General features: G+C 40.0%; 1 protein-coding gene across 1 annotated transcript in view; it reads right to left on the bottom strand.

Annotated features, from left to right (window-relative positions):
• Positions 1-18,316, bottom strand: part of LOC101853509 (polycystic kidney disease protein 1-like 2) — a 54,628-nt gene that overhangs the window by 29,000 nt on the left and 7,312 nt on the right. The window contains exons 8-24 of the mRNA XM_013081518.2: positions 18,170-18,265; positions 17,604-17,822; positions 16,677-16,822; positions 15,391-15,547; positions 14,629-14,765; positions 13,686-13,744; positions 12,993-13,149; positions 9,861-9,953; positions 8,964-9,118; positions 8,276-8,381; positions 7,003-7,106; positions 5,893-6,038; positions 5,449-5,524; positions 3,591-3,667; positions 2,378-2,503; positions 1,393-1,481; positions 813-921 (exon numbers count right to left, since the gene is read on the bottom strand). Of these exons, the coding sequence (XP_012936972.2) occupies positions 813-921; positions 1,393-1,481; positions 2,378-2,503; positions 3,591-3,667; positions 5,449-5,524; positions 5,893-6,038; positions 7,003-7,106; positions 8,276-8,381; positions 8,964-9,118; positions 9,861-9,953; positions 12,993-13,149; positions 13,686-13,744; positions 14,629-14,765; positions 15,391-15,547; positions 16,677-16,822; positions 17,604-17,822; positions 18,170-18,265 (2,052 nt within the window). The remainder of the gene's footprint in view (positions 1-812; positions 922-1,392; positions 1,482-2,377; positions 2,504-3,590; positions 3,668-5,448; positions 5,525-5,892; positions 6,039-7,002; positions 7,107-8,275; positions 8,382-8,963; positions 9,119-9,860; positions 9,954-12,992; positions 13,150-13,685; positions 13,745-14,628; positions 14,766-15,390; positions 15,548-16,676; positions 16,823-17,603; positions 17,823-18,169; positions 18,266-18,316) is intronic.

Genomic DNA, 18,316 nt, shown 5'->3' with positions numbered 1-18,316 from the left:
CAGCTTACTCTCCCAACCTTCTCACTGCCTACCACTCTCTATATCTTACCTCCTCCCTGCTTCATACACTTACAAAACGGCAGATATCCAAAGAAAAGTTACATGCAATAATATTGTTCCTGTGAGCTAGGCAGAGTCAACTGGGCTACTGAAGCTAAAAATCTATTCTTTTCCCTGAGGTTGGGATATGACTAGTTTTCTCAAAGTGTTGGAAGCACTAAATGATTTCTCAGTGAAGTAAAAAGTAAGCTTGTTGATCATTCTGCGCAGAACATAGAGGGAGAAGTCTGAGAAACAGCTGAGTAGTCTATATCATCAACCTCCCACGGTATTGGAACTGTAGAGTTACAGCCTTGTTAAAAATTCAGAGCCTTCCATTAAATAAAAGTCTGTATCAGTGGAAATGAATAAATTCACCCGTCTTATCAAATTATTGAAGATGAATTTCACTTGATCTTTTTATTGTCCAAATTTTGCCTATCAAAGAAAATAGGTAATTTCTCCCATGCACAACATGCATGTGCTTTTTAATTATGGAAACTTTATTTAACAATAAATGAGTGTTTTATATAATGTGATGTGTGCCAATAGCCTTAAACACTTAATAAACTTATTTAAACTTCAACTCCTTCCTGCTTACACCCATCCAAAGTCCTGCAACAGTGCTCACAAAATGGTTCACTCATTTTTTTAGCATACTCTCTGCACTTGCGGGTGATAAATCAGTTTTGAGCGCTTGCAACACCACTAAACCCCCTGTTCCCCCCAATAAATCGGCATAAGTGTAGTCAGGGTGCTGACGGTCAACGTACCTGTTGCTGAGTAAATCCCATAGACTTTGCCTTCTGTTGGTCTCTAGCTATACTCTTGCCCACGTCAGAGGTTACAGAAAGTAACCTGCCCACAGCATGAACCTGGATACTGGAATGGGGGGTTGTTTTGTGTGACAGAAACAGAGGCTTAGCATTAGTCTGCAGTAATGCAATTTCCTGCCCCATCACTTTTTCCAGTATTATCCTCTCTCTGTCTCCCACAAACACAAGCTGTAATTTTGTTTTAGTTTTAGTACGAGTTTTCCGGCACTTGCAACACAATAAGGTCATATAAGTGCCGAAGATTAGAGGTGTTACAAGAGAGTAACAAACAGAGAAAAGAAGGAGGGCAGATAAAGACGATAGATGTTTGATAGGAAAGAAGAAGCAAACTACACCACAGCACCCGCCAGCCACCCACTATAATTTCTTTGTTTGAAACATCTATTGCTTATGCAACAGTTATGGGCACAAGCAAAAATTTTAGTAATCCATTAAAAGTACTTATAAAACAAAACAAAACCACCACCCAGACATTACCCAGAAATGTCAGGGCACACAGAGACATCAATGGACTCACTCTGCCACATGCTTGGTCAGCTCAAAGTTGTCAGGACTGACCTTGCCCAAGTACTTTGTGAGAGTCTCAGCCGAGCTCAGACCATGGTCCTACAGAGATTGGATGGGGTGGGGAGGTACCGTCATGAATGTTTGTGTGTGTGTGTGTGTGTGTGTGTGTGTGTGCATGACAGACAGACAGAGAGAGAGAAAGAAAGAAAGAAAGAGAGAGAGAGACACGAGACACAAGAGAGAGAGAGAGAGAGAGAGAAAAAGAGAGAGAGAGAAAGAAACCGAGGGACAGAGAGACACGAAGAGAGAGAGAGAGAGAGAGAGAGAGAGAGAGAGAGAGATCAGAGAATCAGAGAGAGAGAGAGAGAAACAGAGGGACAGAGAGACACGGGGAGAGAGAGAGAGAGAGAGAGAGAGAGAGAGAGAGAGAGAGAGAGAGAGAGACAGACAGAGAGACTTTGAGAAAACCAGGTGACATGGCATGGAACAAATCTAAAGTACAAGGAAATCCCCAGGTAGGCAGGTTCAAGTAAATGATCATCTCACATAAAGACACAAAAAAATTGTTAGTTTCACGCACATATTATTATTGCTTGAGTTAAAAGAATACTTGCAGGCAGAAAGGGTAAAAAAAATAACTTTTACAGAAGCTGTCAAACAAGGCAAAATTATGAATTAACCCCAACCCAAAACCACTGCAAACCTGGAGAGTGGAAACCCTAAAAAAGTAGCACTTTCCAAAACAGAATATGACTAACTGGAAGACAAAAGGCACTACATTCTCTAGTTGGAAAAAGAACCAAATGCAAAAAGAAAAATCAACAGTATCGCGATTGAAAGAATTTATGGTTGACTACCTCTGAATCTAAAATCTGGTGGGGAGACGCAGAAAAAAACCCCAAACAGTCAAATAAATAAACATACAAGCAAAACAACAGCTAGAGAGGCAGGCACTGCAATACAGACAGACATGACAAAAGACAAATGGAAGGCACCAGTCCTGAGGTTTGGATCTCCTCCTCCTGTGCCACTGTTGTGTCCAGTACAAAGGATGTGTGCTGTACAGAAGATGGTGTCTCACTATCCATCAGTTGAAGGTTGCTAAGTAGTTCCTGACGGACCTGTGTGGGAGGGGGGGATTAATAAATCAGCTGTTAAAGTTAGATTAGTGAATAAAATTTCAGCCCAGCATACATCTGGCTCTAAATTTAATATGGCTCCCAAAACAACTACAGCTAGTACAGCTAGATCTAGGGGTACCCTCTGCCAAATGTAACAATTTCAGTTTGTCCAATTTGGAGACTAGCGATGATGAACTCAGAAAATACTGTATATAAAGAACAAATATATAATCAAGAGTATATTTAGAAGAACTGTACGGTGATGCATCTGAAAGGCCAGCAAAAAATGCACACACTGTGAAGATCCTTTGCGTATAGGCAAATATGTTTCTGTCTCATCTCCTCCTCTTATAGCAGAGGTGTCGGGACTAAATATTCCTTCTTTATAAATAAATAAGACAAAGTGCAATAAGTAATGTGGTGAAAATAAGGTCAAACTGAAAACTCATGGCTCCAAAACTAATTGTGACAACTCACTTACAATTCTTTCAACCCCTCTAGCCCTGGTCAGATATATTTCCCTAAAAAATTCTCATTCCCACAGATCCAGTTGTGTTTATTTCCCTCACAGGGCAGCAGTCACCTCAAATCCATTTGGGAATTTTAACTGAAATCTATCCCCTTGTCTTTGAAAAGTTTTCTGCATGTCAATTCCTAAAACCTCCAACAAAAGTAAGTATAGCCAAACAATTACAGACACAATCAGTATTGGCTGGGCCCCCTGTGGGGTTAAAGCCTTTAGTATTTCCTGGGCCAAAGGTATGTGAGGGCTAAAAATACCGCGTTGCTATAAGGGTTAAAGTTTCAGTATAAATTTCAATAAATACCCTTCAATTGGTTGGTCGCTAGGGGGTCATGTAGCCAACATTGCTGGTTGTCAGCGAGTGAAAGGCATATCCAACTTTGCGAATTTCCAGAAGATTAATTTTTATTTGACTGAAGATGCTTCATGGTTAGACTGTACTATCCTCTGAATTCATCTTCCAGGTAAAAGTCCAGTTGTTAAGGCTATCTTGGGATAATCAAACACACTAAACATGGCGTACAGGATGCATAGCTGACATTCTAAGCTTCTGGGTTCACATACCTGAGTCTTCCTCTGGGCTGATGCTGTAGACTTAGCATTGATGATGGTAGCAATGTCCTTTACTGCACGCACATCCTCTATGTGAGTGTGCATGGGGGGGGGGGGGGGGCAAAATAGGATCAGTATTGCAATACATTCTGAACTCTAAAATAGTAACAGTTAATGACACATTGATATTGCAATAGCTTCTAGACTCTCACACAGAAACAATAAATGATGTACAGTTATATCATCGTAATCTATTGTGGACTCTCATACGATGACATCAATAGGCTAAGAGCTGTCTCCCTATAGAGGAGTGAAACAGTTTCTGTCAGCTGCAATGATGATCCAAGGAACTTACCATACTATCTGAGAATCTCTCACATTCTCAGTTACCTGACTGATAGCATGTACACACACACACATAAACTAAATACACCAAAAAAAAACATACGAGGGGATATCAATAAGTTTTTTTACCTGAGTATGAAGGAGTGAAGCTATGAACTTGAAATTTGGTATGTAGACACTTATTTCTCTATGGAGTCACCAGCCGCAAGAACACCTTTTTGCCAGCAATGAATGACCTTGAAAAGTCCTTCAGAAAAAAAATGATCACTTTGCCAGATGAATTCTGCACTTTGGCTTTTTTGGGGGTGGGGGGAAGATGGTGTTTTTCATTGCATTGAAGTAGATTTTGACTCTGGGTTGAAGTGATAGACACAGCTTTCATCCATTGTTACTAAACGGTCAAAAAAGTTGTCAGGATCTTCATCAAACATGTCAATCATTTGCTGACTGCACAGTGCTCTCTGTTCTTTTTTATGAGGAGTAAGGAGATGGGGCACCCATCTTGCAGACACATTCGACATATTCAAATGGTCATGAAGAATTGTCTCAACAGATCCATAGCTCAAGCCAGTTTCAGTACAAAGTTGTCCGAGAGTAACGTGCCAGTCGTTCAGCACAATCTTCTTGACTTTTGAAAAATTGTCTACAGTCACTGCTGAGACAGGGCGACCTTCTAGAGGGTTGTCTTCAATAGACGTTACCACATTTGAATTGCTTGCACCAATATTTGACCACATGTCTGCTTGAGCAGACATCTCCATACACTACAAACATTTCATCGTGTACATCGTTTTTTTTTTCTTGGAGATGAAGGAACTTCATCACAGCTCTCATTTCAATTTTTTCCATTTTGTGAACAAAAATGAAAAAGGCTAATCATGCTTTCAAGGGTGATGTTAAACTACCTGCTGTACAACCTGAACTTTACTTTTATTCGCAGATTATACCCTTTTGGGTGTCGCGGGAAGAAAGAGACATCTCTCTGTCGCCAGCCGGAGAGCTTGGGTCAGAGGGATGCCGAGGGTGGTTAATGTTTCCCTGACTCCATATATCCAGGTCTTTCTCGGTCGCCCTCTAGCCTTGTTGTCATTGAATTTTTTAAAGTGGGAACGTTGTGCTGGATGGTGTCGGTAATCGCATGAGATGTCCGAACCATTTGATTCTTTGGTGTTGGATGTGATGCATGACATCATTTGTGCCCACCATTTCTCTGATTACTGAGTTTCTGATTTTGTCATGCCTGGTCTTGTTTACTGCTTTTCTAAGGCATCGCATTTCACATGTTGTAATTCTTGGCTCTAATGTCTTGTTCGTTGTCCATGTTTGGCATTGATAGGTGAGTGTTGGGAACAACCTGAACTAACCATAGGAAATTCCCAGTTATTGATATGCATTCTTAGTTTAGATGTATCTTCAACCTGTTCAAATTTCAAGTTCGTAGCTCCACTTTTTCATATTTAGGTAAAAAAACTTATTGATATCCCCTTGTATACAGGCAAGCACACATTGCAGCTTATTTCGTTACCTTGGTTACCAGAGTTGCCAAGATCAGCCAAAGAGCCCAACTTGTCCAGGATGGCTGTCTGATCGTCTGTGGTCAGCTGTAACACATGCACACGCACACTCAAGCAATGGATGACATGTTCACAAAGTTAAATATTTGTCAAGGTCAGTTGAGAGATGCCGCGTATACAAACTTAAATATCCTTCAAGCTCAGCTAAAGGATGACATGTACATATACACACAGGCAAACACACAAGTACGTATAAACATTTATACATACACAAAAAGAAACACTTCTATACATATATAGAAGAATCAGATATTGGACTAATGTAAAGCTATCATAAGACTGTTGAACACAGAAGAACAGACTATTCCACAAACCCATAGACATGTGTTCCCCCCCCCTACCTTTCTGCCCAACCACCCTAAAGACATCTCGATCTGTCCCACAGAGCCCATTACCTCCACTACTAAGTACACCACTGATGCTGTGCCTTTGATGTTGACGATCTCAACTTTGAGTGGAATTTGAACGGCATGGGTCACATTCTCCACTGACAGAGTGACCCCCGTGATCCATGCGGAGCTGGTGTAGGCAATCAGCGTGTCTGGACCAGACAAAGAGGTGGAAAAACACATGCATGTCATATGGCAGTGAGGGGTTGTGTAATATGCCACAAACACCTACAAAGAAGCAAGAAAAGATGGGTATCTCGGCCACAGTTTAAAAAGTATATGGAGCAGTCTGTGAGAGTTAAGACCCATGCCCGACAGCTTCTATACATAATGCCATGCTTGATGGAATTCTACATATCACACTTTCAAATCATGTCTTGATTGGCCATTTAAGCAACCAAGAACAATGATCAAAAGGCTATAAATTTCTCATCAAAATAATCTATCTTAACCAGTGGTGAAGTTATCCATAAGTATCCAAACAACTCACAGAAAGTCTGTCTATGCAGCTGGAAGAAGTAGCCTATTCATCATAGAAAAATTTTGTTTAAATAACTGCCAGAAGTAACATAAATATTAATCTAAACAACATACAGAAATTGTCTTTCTAAAAAAATGGTGTAAATAAGCTATTTCTCTTAACATCTCACAGAAAGTCCATCAAATCAAGGGGTGGGAGTATCTTTTCTATTTAACAACTCACAGTGAAACAGTCTGTCTAAATAACTGGCATAAATAAAGTATCAATTTTAACAACTCACAAAAACTGTCATAACAACAGGTAAAACTAATCAATTAATTTAACTAGAAAACTTCCAAGATCAGTCTATCCACCTAAAATATATAGTTGCTGAAACAAGCAATACACTTAATCCAAAATTATGAGAATTTCCTATTTTTACACACTCTCAAAGCTCAATCAAAAATGCACCTTTCAACATCACCAAGATGCAGTTTAATGTTATGGTCAGGACAACGTTTACAATTTTCTTGCTTTTCATGATTCTTAATTGGAACATACAACAAAAATTAGTTGTTTTATTTTTCTGAAGTAAAAAGTAGCTAAACTGACTTAAGTGGCTTGCTTGCAGCACCGATGATATCTTAACAACTCACAAAAAAACCTGGTGCCATCCACCACCTTGTCCTGCTGGTACAGGCGGTATGAGAGCGGCATGTATGCTACTGTGTCCATGTAGTTGGGACAGCTAATGTTGAACCTAGAAACAAACACAGAAGCACACACCATGCCAGAATACCGACGTACAGAACACAACTGAAACTTTTTAGTGTGGACACACAACACATACAAGTAAACACTGAGAAAAAAGACAATTTTTTTGTCTTTGTCATGTTTTTCATTTTCACCTTTTACCAGGTCTTGAGGAACTGACCAGGAATAATTTCCCCTTGCAAACAAACATATTTACATTGCTACATATATAAACACGCACAGATACACATAGTTGCATAAACAGTTGAAAATTCATGGCCACACATACACAAAACACACACACACAAAACACACCCATACTCACAGAAATAGCCACAAAAAGAAACACATAAGTACCTCACATCCACCAACATAGAACTCTGTGAAACCTCATTGAAAGGGGAGAATCCTTGATTTTTTAAATCAATTTTGATCCACAAAAACCTTGCATTAACCAAATTAGGTGCAGGTGATATGCAGAGGCATACAAGCACTAATGTCATCAATATTGTCCTCTAGCAGTGAACAGTGGAGGAGGCAACATAAAATGTGCAGATGAATGGCACAAACCACCTAGCCATCTAGTCAGGCTTTTACTGCACTATGCAAGCAAGCCAATATTCTTGTGAGTTTTTCCCTTTGTTTTTGGCAAAATGAAGCAAATGTTTATAAGGGGCAGTAAGTGTCCTGTAAAACATTAATGAAATAGCTCGTCCCATTAACAGCCTAAAAGAAGCATCTTTGGCAAGATTTTTCTCCCGTGCAATTTTCAGTTTCACACAAGGAGTACAAATGTAAGAGTACCGTCTCTCCCTCTCTACCTTTCTCTTTCACATACACACGCTGTTTACTTTAGGTAAAGACTAGACCTGTCCCATGCTTTATAGTGACATCAAGGAACAGAAAATCTTTTTTGAAACTTTACAACATAAGATTAGAAATCCAAAGGAAAAATAACAACCCAAAAACCGATAACATTTTCTGTGAGCTGCCGGTAAAACAAAACCAATTTAGAACTGTTATCCTCAATCAACAATGATCGTATGTTTTGGGGTTTTGTTTTCATCACAACATCAGTCTCAGAGAATTTGAACAGCAAATTCAACAAAATTGTTTGAGGGCTCACATTTATACCCAGAAACATACACAAAGACAGACAAAGAAACATATACTGACTTTGTAAACACGGCTTTTCCTTTCCTTGGTTGAATCGTACATCCAGAGCCAAGAGGAGGCGCTTCTGTGTGAAAAGTGTAAGTGACTATGCTGCTCCGTCGGCCCACTGAGGAGAAACAGACAGAACTCTGATGACATTAAAGGGCCATTCCATGAAAAATGAAGTTGAAATAACACATATAAGACAGAGATGATGACTTACTGAACAAAATTCTAAGCAGTCATAAAGCCCATTCTTTCTTTTATTTCGTTGGAAGCAATCTTCCTTTTTAAAAAAACGTTCTGGTCCAAAACCCTGCTCTATCACTGTTCAGAATTTTTTCAACAGGACAGCATCCCCACATTATGTGTGTCACTGCAGTTGTATTTTTCATGAGATGGCGCTGAAACAAAATCCATAGCATAAGTGTGCGCTGGAAAAGTAGTGAATCCTTGACAGCAGAGGGGATATGACAACTCACACCAATACAGCTTTTGGCACTTTCAGTTACTTGATATTTTTTAAATAACACAACAACTCATGTCACCAGAGACATGACATCTCATAACGACACAACTGCTAATGTTACTTGAGACATGATATCTCATAATGGCACTAGTGGTAATATTAGTTTCACAATGTGAAACATCACTTTACTGAAAGGCTAACAACACGATAACTCTACAGTGATGTATGTAGCCTATGTACCTTTGACCGTACAAGTGACATCGTAGCGACAGCCTGGCGTGAGCACATTAGACCGTGTGATGAAGAAAGGTGACTCCAGGTTCTCATTCCGCACAATCCCCAGCACCTGGGCATAGGGTAAAGGCAGGCCGTTCTCCTGTACTTCCCACTTGTACCTGGAAAGGGCAACAGTGAACCTTGGCTGTCACTAGGCACCCATGCTGGTGATGACACACTTAAGTCTGAGCAAACATATACAGATCACCACACACGTGCCTATACAAATACGCTGATCACCACACACATGTGCCTATACATAAACTGATCACCACACACATGCCTATACCTGAACACATATGCACTATTCATTATATATGTAGTTATTTTTACACATACACACTGCTCATCAAGACAAACTTACTTGTGCGTACAAGCACACACACACACACACAAACGCACAAACACACACACACACACATAAACATACACACACACACATGCGCGCACACACACACACACACACAGACAGTGGTGATCAAACATCAGACATATCATGAATCTGTAAACACACACACACACACATATACACACACCGCACCACACACATATTATGTATATTATATATATATATATATATGACTGTACATACGCATGCACACATAACCACACACGCAACACAAATCATGCTGGACGGATGTACAAGAGCAAGGATCTTCAGCCCCTGGTACACAGGCATAAAGTGGCTCGCAATCCGATTTCCATTGATCCTTAGAGCACCTCCAAAGGTGCAAAGATTATTTTGTGTGTGTGTGTGTGTATGTGTGTGTGTGTGTGCATGTGTGTATGTGTGTGTGTGCATGTGTGTGCGTGTGTATGTGTGTGAGTATGTGTGCAATTATAAGTGCGTATGTGTCGTACCTGATGAATCGTCGGCTGTATTTCTGTCCAGTGCCCATGTAGAGTGCCACGTTCTTCCCTGTACCAATGGTGTGCTCACAGCTCAGGGTACACCTGTATCAGGTTTCAGATGTCATACTGTTTGTAGCACATGTTGGAGGGAGTTTGCCAGTCAGGATATACACAGGTCATGCGGGCGAGTGGAGATTATGTGAGTGCAATCAGGTGCATTTTTCTTGCGTCTCTTCATATTTTTCTGCATGATTAAATGTGAGGCAGCGTGGCGAAATCAGACCCTCGTTAAAATGGCGAAATTGGAGAAACAGGCATTTTTCCGCTAGTTTGGAAATTTTTATCCAATTTCTATTTTTAGACTTAACTCTTTTATCTCCGTATAAAAACACATTTCCGAGTGAATTTTAATGAAAAACATTAATTTAAAGGCAGAAAAATGTCATCTTTCAGTTTTCAAAGACTCTTTAGCTATTGGAGTTACCAAACTTTGGCAGCCATTTTCTCACTAATTTCACCACTGAAACCAGGCGACCTCACTTCCTTCAAATGCAGATATCTTGTGTTCTTGTTAAGATAAATAGATATATACAAGTCATCATGGTGAAATCAGGCACTCATCAAAATAATAAAATCAAAGAAATTGGCATTTTTCTGCCCGTTTGAAACTTTTTTTCACTGTTTTGAGGTGTACATTTTACTGGAACTTGATAAGAGGCACAAAAAAATAAAATTTGTAATTTCCAAGGACTCTCAAGCTTTGGAAGTCAATAAACTTCGGCGGCCATTTTCTCGTTAAATTATAACAAGGCGACCCCCACCTACTTCAATTGCAAATATCTCAACTTCTATTGAAGATACATGGCTATTTCTTCATCAAAAGCAAGACAAATAAACAGGCTTTAAGATTATGCCAATAACTCCATATACCCAAAAATTGATGAGCGCCCGATTCCACCACGTTGTGACACAAATAATGTACATAGCATGAGACATATATGCGTGTTTATATTGCATGTGTGCATATAATGACAAATATACAAGTAACTGAGTAAATCATTGGATGCTTGCAATCAATCAGGCCTGAGTGTGTGTATACTCTGTGAACATCTACACATGAACATATCTGACAAAAGTACAAAAACATAAAGAGGCAATGCCGTGAGTACTTGTCAAACTCACTAAACCACCCCATAGTATCTGTCAGATAGACTCCTTTTAATTTCCTTCTGTACCTAATGGCACTAGAGTGAAGATATTATAAAAGATGTCACACTTACAGTAAATCAAACAGTCCCGCTGAGTATTTAATCACAATTCAGCTGAACTCCGAGTCTTATTAGGATATATTTGCATTACACCCCGATCACTTTGAATTAACTACATCTATATACGTCTTCCACACACATGATATCAAAAATTAATACCCCCGATAATCTTTTCTTTTAAATGTAAGTGTTTTTGTGCCCCCATCAATACAATTTAGTTCAATAGGAGGTGGGCTTTGACCCCGCCTGCCAAGGCCAACCTGGGCTAAAAGAGATACAACTTCCCTTACTTCATCCCTATCATGACTTGAGCCAATGCTGTCACTCTGTCACTACTAGGAGCAAAAATTCTAGAACTGTGTCAGAATAAAATTCTAAAAACTTCTCAGTGTTCTCTCCAAGATCAATCCCCTCTTTCAAGAGCTAAAAAAAAATCTCCATTTTGGAAATTTTTGAGTTTATAAGCACCAAATCCTGTCCACATCTGGAGAACTAAGGTCAACTCTCTTCTCCCGTGTAATATAAGTTAACCATAATAATATAATCCAAAATTAAAACTGGCATCACACACATGGTTCATTCACCCATCAGACATATTGCAGTACTCATAGTAATAAAACTGAGTACATAACCTGTATGTAACATTTAGGCTTTTAGTAAGTGAGTGATTGCAGCATATATACAATAATAGGTTCAAAAGTGTTAAATATGAAATGGAAAATTGTTGCCGACGCAGGATTCTAAACAGCTAATTCAGTTTCTGAAAGTTTTACGGGAGAGTGAAAAAACGAAAAAAACCCAAGGCTATTATACACAATTTAGCCATAATCCAATGTTGTAACCATTTAGGCAGATTAATTTCTCTTAAAGTTAATTATAGGATTGTGACATGAGATGTCAGACAGAACTCAGAGAAAAACACAAAAACCATATTTTCTGAGTCAGCTGTCTAGAGGCCTGCAGTGACGATATAGGGAAATATTGAACTGTAAACACAAAAAGAAATAAAACATTGTCCTTTTTTAATTTGATTTACAGCAGAGTGCTAAATACAGTCGAACCTGTGTAAGACGGCCACCCATTGTCAAGGAGAAAAGTGTCTGTATAAGACAGGTGGCCGTCTTAAGCAGGACTGATCAAGATAAAGAAAACAAACCATTCCATTCTGAGGACCCAACAGAAGGTAGTCGCTTTGTTGTTGTTTTTGTTTTCGCTGTTTTTTGTTTTTTTTCTTTTGTTGCTGCTTTTGTGCAAGGGTGACAATAAAACGAAATGTGTCAGAAAAGGAGGACCGAGTGCTATGGTAAAACAAACACATGTGTCGCCACCACTCGGAGAAGAGTGACCCTTCTGTCACAAGTTCATGCTGACGTCCATTGTTACTTTGTTACAGACTGGAAACAGTGACCACTCATCTCACTTACGATTTGTGCATGAGTTCTGGGCGGAGCTTAAGGGTTATGAGGGATCACACGCTTCCCTCACCAGCAGCTGAAAATTAATTTTGATACCTATTTGTCAACAGTGGGAGGGGCCTACGCAACATGATCGGTTGGAGGGACTACCTAACAACAACAGGTGATTAGATTATGACGGCTCACCCACAACGCAGGAGCCAATGTTTGATTTATGACAAAATGTTTTGGAGTCACTATAAGGTGACCATCTAAGACAGGGGTTATTGCTTTGTGTGATAGGGGTTGTGTGTTGAAATGTGGCCACGGCCGCATTGGACAGGTGCCCGTTTTACACAGTTAAATTATATAGAAAAAACGCAACAGGGGAAATGGAAAGTGTCCATTTGTACAGGTGGCCGTCTTATAGAGGTGGCCGTCAGGGCAGGTTCGACTGTATGTCAGATTGACAAACTTACTTGATCATGGCATAAAGCATTGACGAGGCGGACAGACATCGGACGGTGATATTTGCAGAGATGGTGACATATGGTGAGTCTGCCAGAGCCACAGTCACAGACAGTCGGTAGTCTTGGCCAGGAACCATGAAGTAGCGAGGAAGACGCAGCTGTCGCTCTAAGGAAAAAGGGACACAACCCTGTTTTGATATTTTGTTTTGTTTTAATCAGAGTTTTACGACACTTTCAACACAATTAGGTCTTTTAGTGCCAAAGATTAAAGGTGCTACAAGAGAGTAACAAACACAAAAAAGGAGGAGAGATAAGGATGATAAATGTTTGATAGGGAAGGAGCAATAAACCACAGCAGAGCACTTGCCAACAACTCAACGTCATGGTGTGCTCGTGTGTGTGTGTGTGTGTGTGTGTGTGTGTGTGTATGTGTGGGTGTAGGGGGGGGGGGGTGTCTAGAAACAAATGAACACCTTTCACCATCACGTTTGTCAGCATACCTCAGTGCACATGCTTCAGAGCGCATGGAAAAAGAAACAAGGTGTATTATCTCATGTGTGCTGTCAAGTATGTCCGTGTGTCTTGCTGTGTTTGTGTGTACAAACATAATAATAATAATAGTATATAGCATTTGTATAGCGCATATCAGCAGCAGGCTCTATGCGCTTTACACTATATTACAAACATGAAGATTTTTCTTACCCGTGCTGCCGTGTATGTGTGGACAAAGTCCCCGGTTACTCTTACAGGACCACATGAATCTGGGGAACACACAGAGGTCAGGGGTCAAAAAGATTAAAGGTCACAGGAGTAAGAGGAATCAGAGTGGAAACTAGAGGGTTGGGCAACAGTACATGTTTTTTTTTGGGGGGGGGGAAGGGTTGAGGGGTTTTTTGGCGCGGTGTTTTTTTTAATGTAGATATTTTTATGTCCCCATCAAAATAATTTAAATCATCTAGAAGGTAGGCTTCAACCCTGCCTATCAGGGCCAACCCAGGCTGATTTGGATATACAGCATCCCAGTAGAAAGACCGTGATAATGATAATAAAAATTCTCCCCACACAGGAATAGAACTCTGGTCTCCTGTGTGTGATGCCGAAGCACCACAGATGCCAGTAACAGTATGCTTGTGTGTGTAGAGGGGAGCCAGGAATCACAAAGGTCAGGAGAAAGAATCAGAGAGGGAATAACAAGAGAGAGAAGTAGACTCCTAAAATGAATAAGTGAAAAAAGTGACACGACATGATGGGTGTATCATGAGTGAGAAATAGAACAAACATAAACAATGTGACACATTATGATTATGACACATGTAACAAAAGTGAGGAAATCTAACAAGTGTGACAAATGTGACATACATGACATAGGTTAGGTGGAAAAAAATGGGAAATCTAATAAACATTGGTTTTGACAAAGGTGGCATGCGTTCATATGACCTTAAGAGCACTATAAAACCCTTACCAAAAAGGTGGCATATGAATCAGATGTGACAAATGTGGTATGTACAACAAATGTATTTGGATCGATAACAACAACAACAACAAATGTCTTAAAAGATGAGTTAAAGAGGATATAACCAGAACAAATAAACACATAATAAGTCCACATTGAAGAAAGAATAGCAGCAGACTACAGTGTACTGACGTAAGTGGTAGGTCTTGATCAGGTTCATGGAAGTCTGCGGTGACCACTAGGCGGCGCTCAGGGCTCCAAGTCAGCATGCGGACAAATGGCCGTAGCAAACCTCTGATGGTGTATGATGGGAGAATCTCCACATAACCCTAGGGACAAAGTATATCTCTGACAGGAAAAAATACACATGCTTTATCATTATTGAGAAAGCCTGCCCACACCTTTCCTGTAATAGTAATCAACACCCATGAATGTGTGGCCTATAAAAATATCCATGCACCCATTCCATATAATTAATACCTACTTATTCCTGAGTACCATAGATTATTCAAGATACACACCTGCCCCCCTCCCCTATCAATACACAAAATATGCCTCACCTGTAATCGATACGCACACACATCTCAAAATATAATCAACATCTATGCATGCATTACTTATAATCAGTACCAATGCACATCTTAGTAGTGGCCAATACACACAAACCATACCAATAATCACCATACAAACATGCCTCACCACTAACCAGTACCAAAGGCCTCTTTGCCTTGCAAGGAAAATAAGGAATGAACGTTTGATTTCCACATGGAGAAGATATTGTTTCCAGTATCTCAGTATTTCTGCCAAAACATAGAGTCCTTAACATGCAGTGTTGGCCCCCAACACTCAGTCAAAGCACCCTGCCTCCTTTATTATCTGGATAATAATAATAGTTATAATAAAAATTGCATTAATATTACATATATATATGGATCTCTACCACAAGGCACTTACACAAGACACGGCATAGAATTCTTTCTTCTTCTGCACATAGGCACGCACACACACCAAAATGAAACCCACAGGCAATGTGTTTCGAGGGATGATTTCCTTGGCCTCATGGTGGTCCGAGATAGAAGGCTCACCTGATGCCAGCACTAGTTTCTCTATGCTGCATGCACACACAGAAGAGAAAAAGTCTCTAGCTGTGGTTTCCAAAACAGTCACCATTACAGGAAGGAGGGGTGTTGGGTTGTCTCTATAAAGCCGAGATAATTGTAAAAATATACGCTGTTAGAAATCAAAATCTGGACAACTGAAAGCGATTTTATCTTGGCACAAATGTTATTTTTTGTGTATAGTACAAAGGTAACATTTGGAAAATCTTTACAGAAATTGTCTGAGTGAAGGAAGACACATAGACAAGTTGATTGTAATGTGATGCAGGGAGAAAGACTGACAGAAACAATAATATAGGCTTACCATAATTTTAAAAATTGGGACTAAAAAGAGGCCCCTTACATCACTTACTTTTTCACTGAACAGCCATCTATTTATAACAGAAATTTAAAGAACCATTCATCTAAAGAAAACATGGAACACAATTCTTATAGATGAGAAATAAATATCTTTTGACCAGAAACCCATTGTCTTCACTGATTTCTAAAAGGCAGAAAACTAATCACCAGTGGAGGTCAAAATAAAGCAAGCAACAAAACCACTTCAGACAACAGGGTCATACCAGTAACACAACAGTAGTAATTCAACAACACTGCTCAGTAGTAGCACTGGGAACAGCGTGTCTAGTCCTAGAAGTGACAGTAGTATAGTAGTACACAGTATCAAATGTACTGTCCCCGTGGTTTTAAGCACCCCATAATTTAGCTAAATTTGATCAATTTCTGATTAATTTCCTTATCAGTCTTTGTTTAATTTAACAGAATCGCATAATTTCACATTTTTGTGCTCAGTTGCATAATTTCAGAATTTTTCTCGCATAAAACGACGGGGACAGATTGTAACAGCAGGGATAAAGCATTGTCATAGCAGTTACAGTGATGATAGTCTGTTGTATCAGTTGTAACAGAAAGAAGTGACTTGTTTAATAAGTGGTTACGATAGTGTTGTATTTTGTAACAGCAGTGACAGCAGTTACACACTGTCATATCAAGAGTGACAGTAAGGCAGAGTTTTTGTCATAACAGTGACAGTTACAAACGTTTTGAATAAGTAATAACAGTTAGTACAGTGATTAGAGGGTGGTCATTGTTGTACACAGCACTGAAAATGTGTCATCTTACTCAAGCCGCTCATAGAAGATGCCTCTGTCACACATATTATTTTGCTCCAGAAGTACATCATTTAAGGCATAAAACTCCCACTCCACCCGTGGAGTCTCGCGGCACGCCAAGTCTGCCGGGAACACAATCTTGTACTCCTGGTAGCTCTGCACAAGACAAAAAACTGCTCAATGAACTCCAGGAGGAACCTGAACAATCTTTTCTTTTTTTTTTTTTTTAGTAGAGGTTTTACGGCGCTCACAACTGCATAAGGTTCAATGAGCGCTAGAAGATTAGAGGTGCTACAAGAGAGTAACAAACATAAAAAAGAAAAAGGGGAGATATGGACGATAGATGTTTGACAGGAAAGAAGAAGCAAACCACACCGGAGAACCCGCCAACCACACACCCTGAACAATCTAGAAGTTAAAACATCCTCCATGTTCACCACACACACACACCAGACTGTCTAAGCCTATAAAAAGGACATCAGACAGTCAAACAAAACACACATCAAAAAGTCTGTTTTAACAAAACACACATCAGCCAGTCTACCCTAACAAAATACATACAAGAGTCTATGTTAATATTTGGGCATCTATGCTAACAAAACACTTATACAGTATTTTATGCTCACAAACTACACACACACAAAAAAAAAAAATTATTTATTCTCACAATATAGAGTTTGTCCGTGGCCTATACCCTGGTGTAGGGTCAGAAAGGCAATGATGATGAGACCATTCATATAATTCATCTGACACATAGGTCTAGTGTGTACTTGTCTCAGTAATGTGTAGTGCACACTACTGTGTACCATAACATAGAGCATATTGCACAGTGTACCTGTGTGCCACAGCGTAGTGTGGTGAACTTGTGAGTTCTGTTGTGTACTGTGCTGCAGTGTATTCTTGTCTACAGTAGTGAGTGGCATGCTGTAGCAATTACCTGTCTGTAGTAGAATGCAGCATTCTGCAGTGTGTTCCCAGTGCCATGTATATGCATGTCATGCAAACATGCACTGCCGGAGAGTGTCTTGTAATCTACATCAAACATCAGCACCAGGCCGTAGTAGTCTTCCTGGATGGGCTCAGCCTTCACCATGATGTGGCCTGGCTGCAAGAACCGACGTTTCAGGTGCGAGTAGAAGTTGTACTTGGTGGTGCTCTGTCAATGATACACTCACACTTAGCAAAAAACAAACCAGTGAACAGAATCAAAACTCTCAAGCATATTTTAAGGTGAGAACTTTTCTACCAGTCCGCATCGACGACCACAGAGGCAACCACAGTGCAACAGTCACAGTGCTCTTACTTCGCCCCTGTGCTCAAACATGCATGCACATTTACACATTTACATAGCCTACAAACTGGCAACCATGCAAGCACAAACATTGATCAGCTCACTGTAACATTACGAGTCCTGAAATCAAATACCAGTTGACCACCAACAACATCGTTGCACAAAGAGATGCTCACACTCACACACGTAGTCACCCACCACAGTGCACTCACTTGAAGCCTTTTCAGGAAGGGTTCATCCCCAAGCACTTTCTGATGCTCCAAGTAGAAGTTGAATACACACATAGCGGTGCTACTGTTGTCTTGGATCTGATGGGAATTGGACAGGAGGGAGGAGGAAGGGTGAGGGTGTGTTGGAGG

Source organism: Aplysia californica, unplaced genomic scaffold (genome assembly GCF_000002075.1).
Source record: "Aplysia californica isolate F4 #8 unplaced genomic scaffold, AplCal3.0 scaffold00007, whole genome shotgun sequence".
Lineage (NCBI taxonomy): Eukaryota > Metazoa > Mollusca > Gastropoda > Aplysiida > Aplysiidae > Aplysia > Aplysia californica.
The sequence above is the reverse complement of the archived record's forward strand: the minus strand, read 5'-3'. Positions and strand labels throughout refer to the sequence as shown.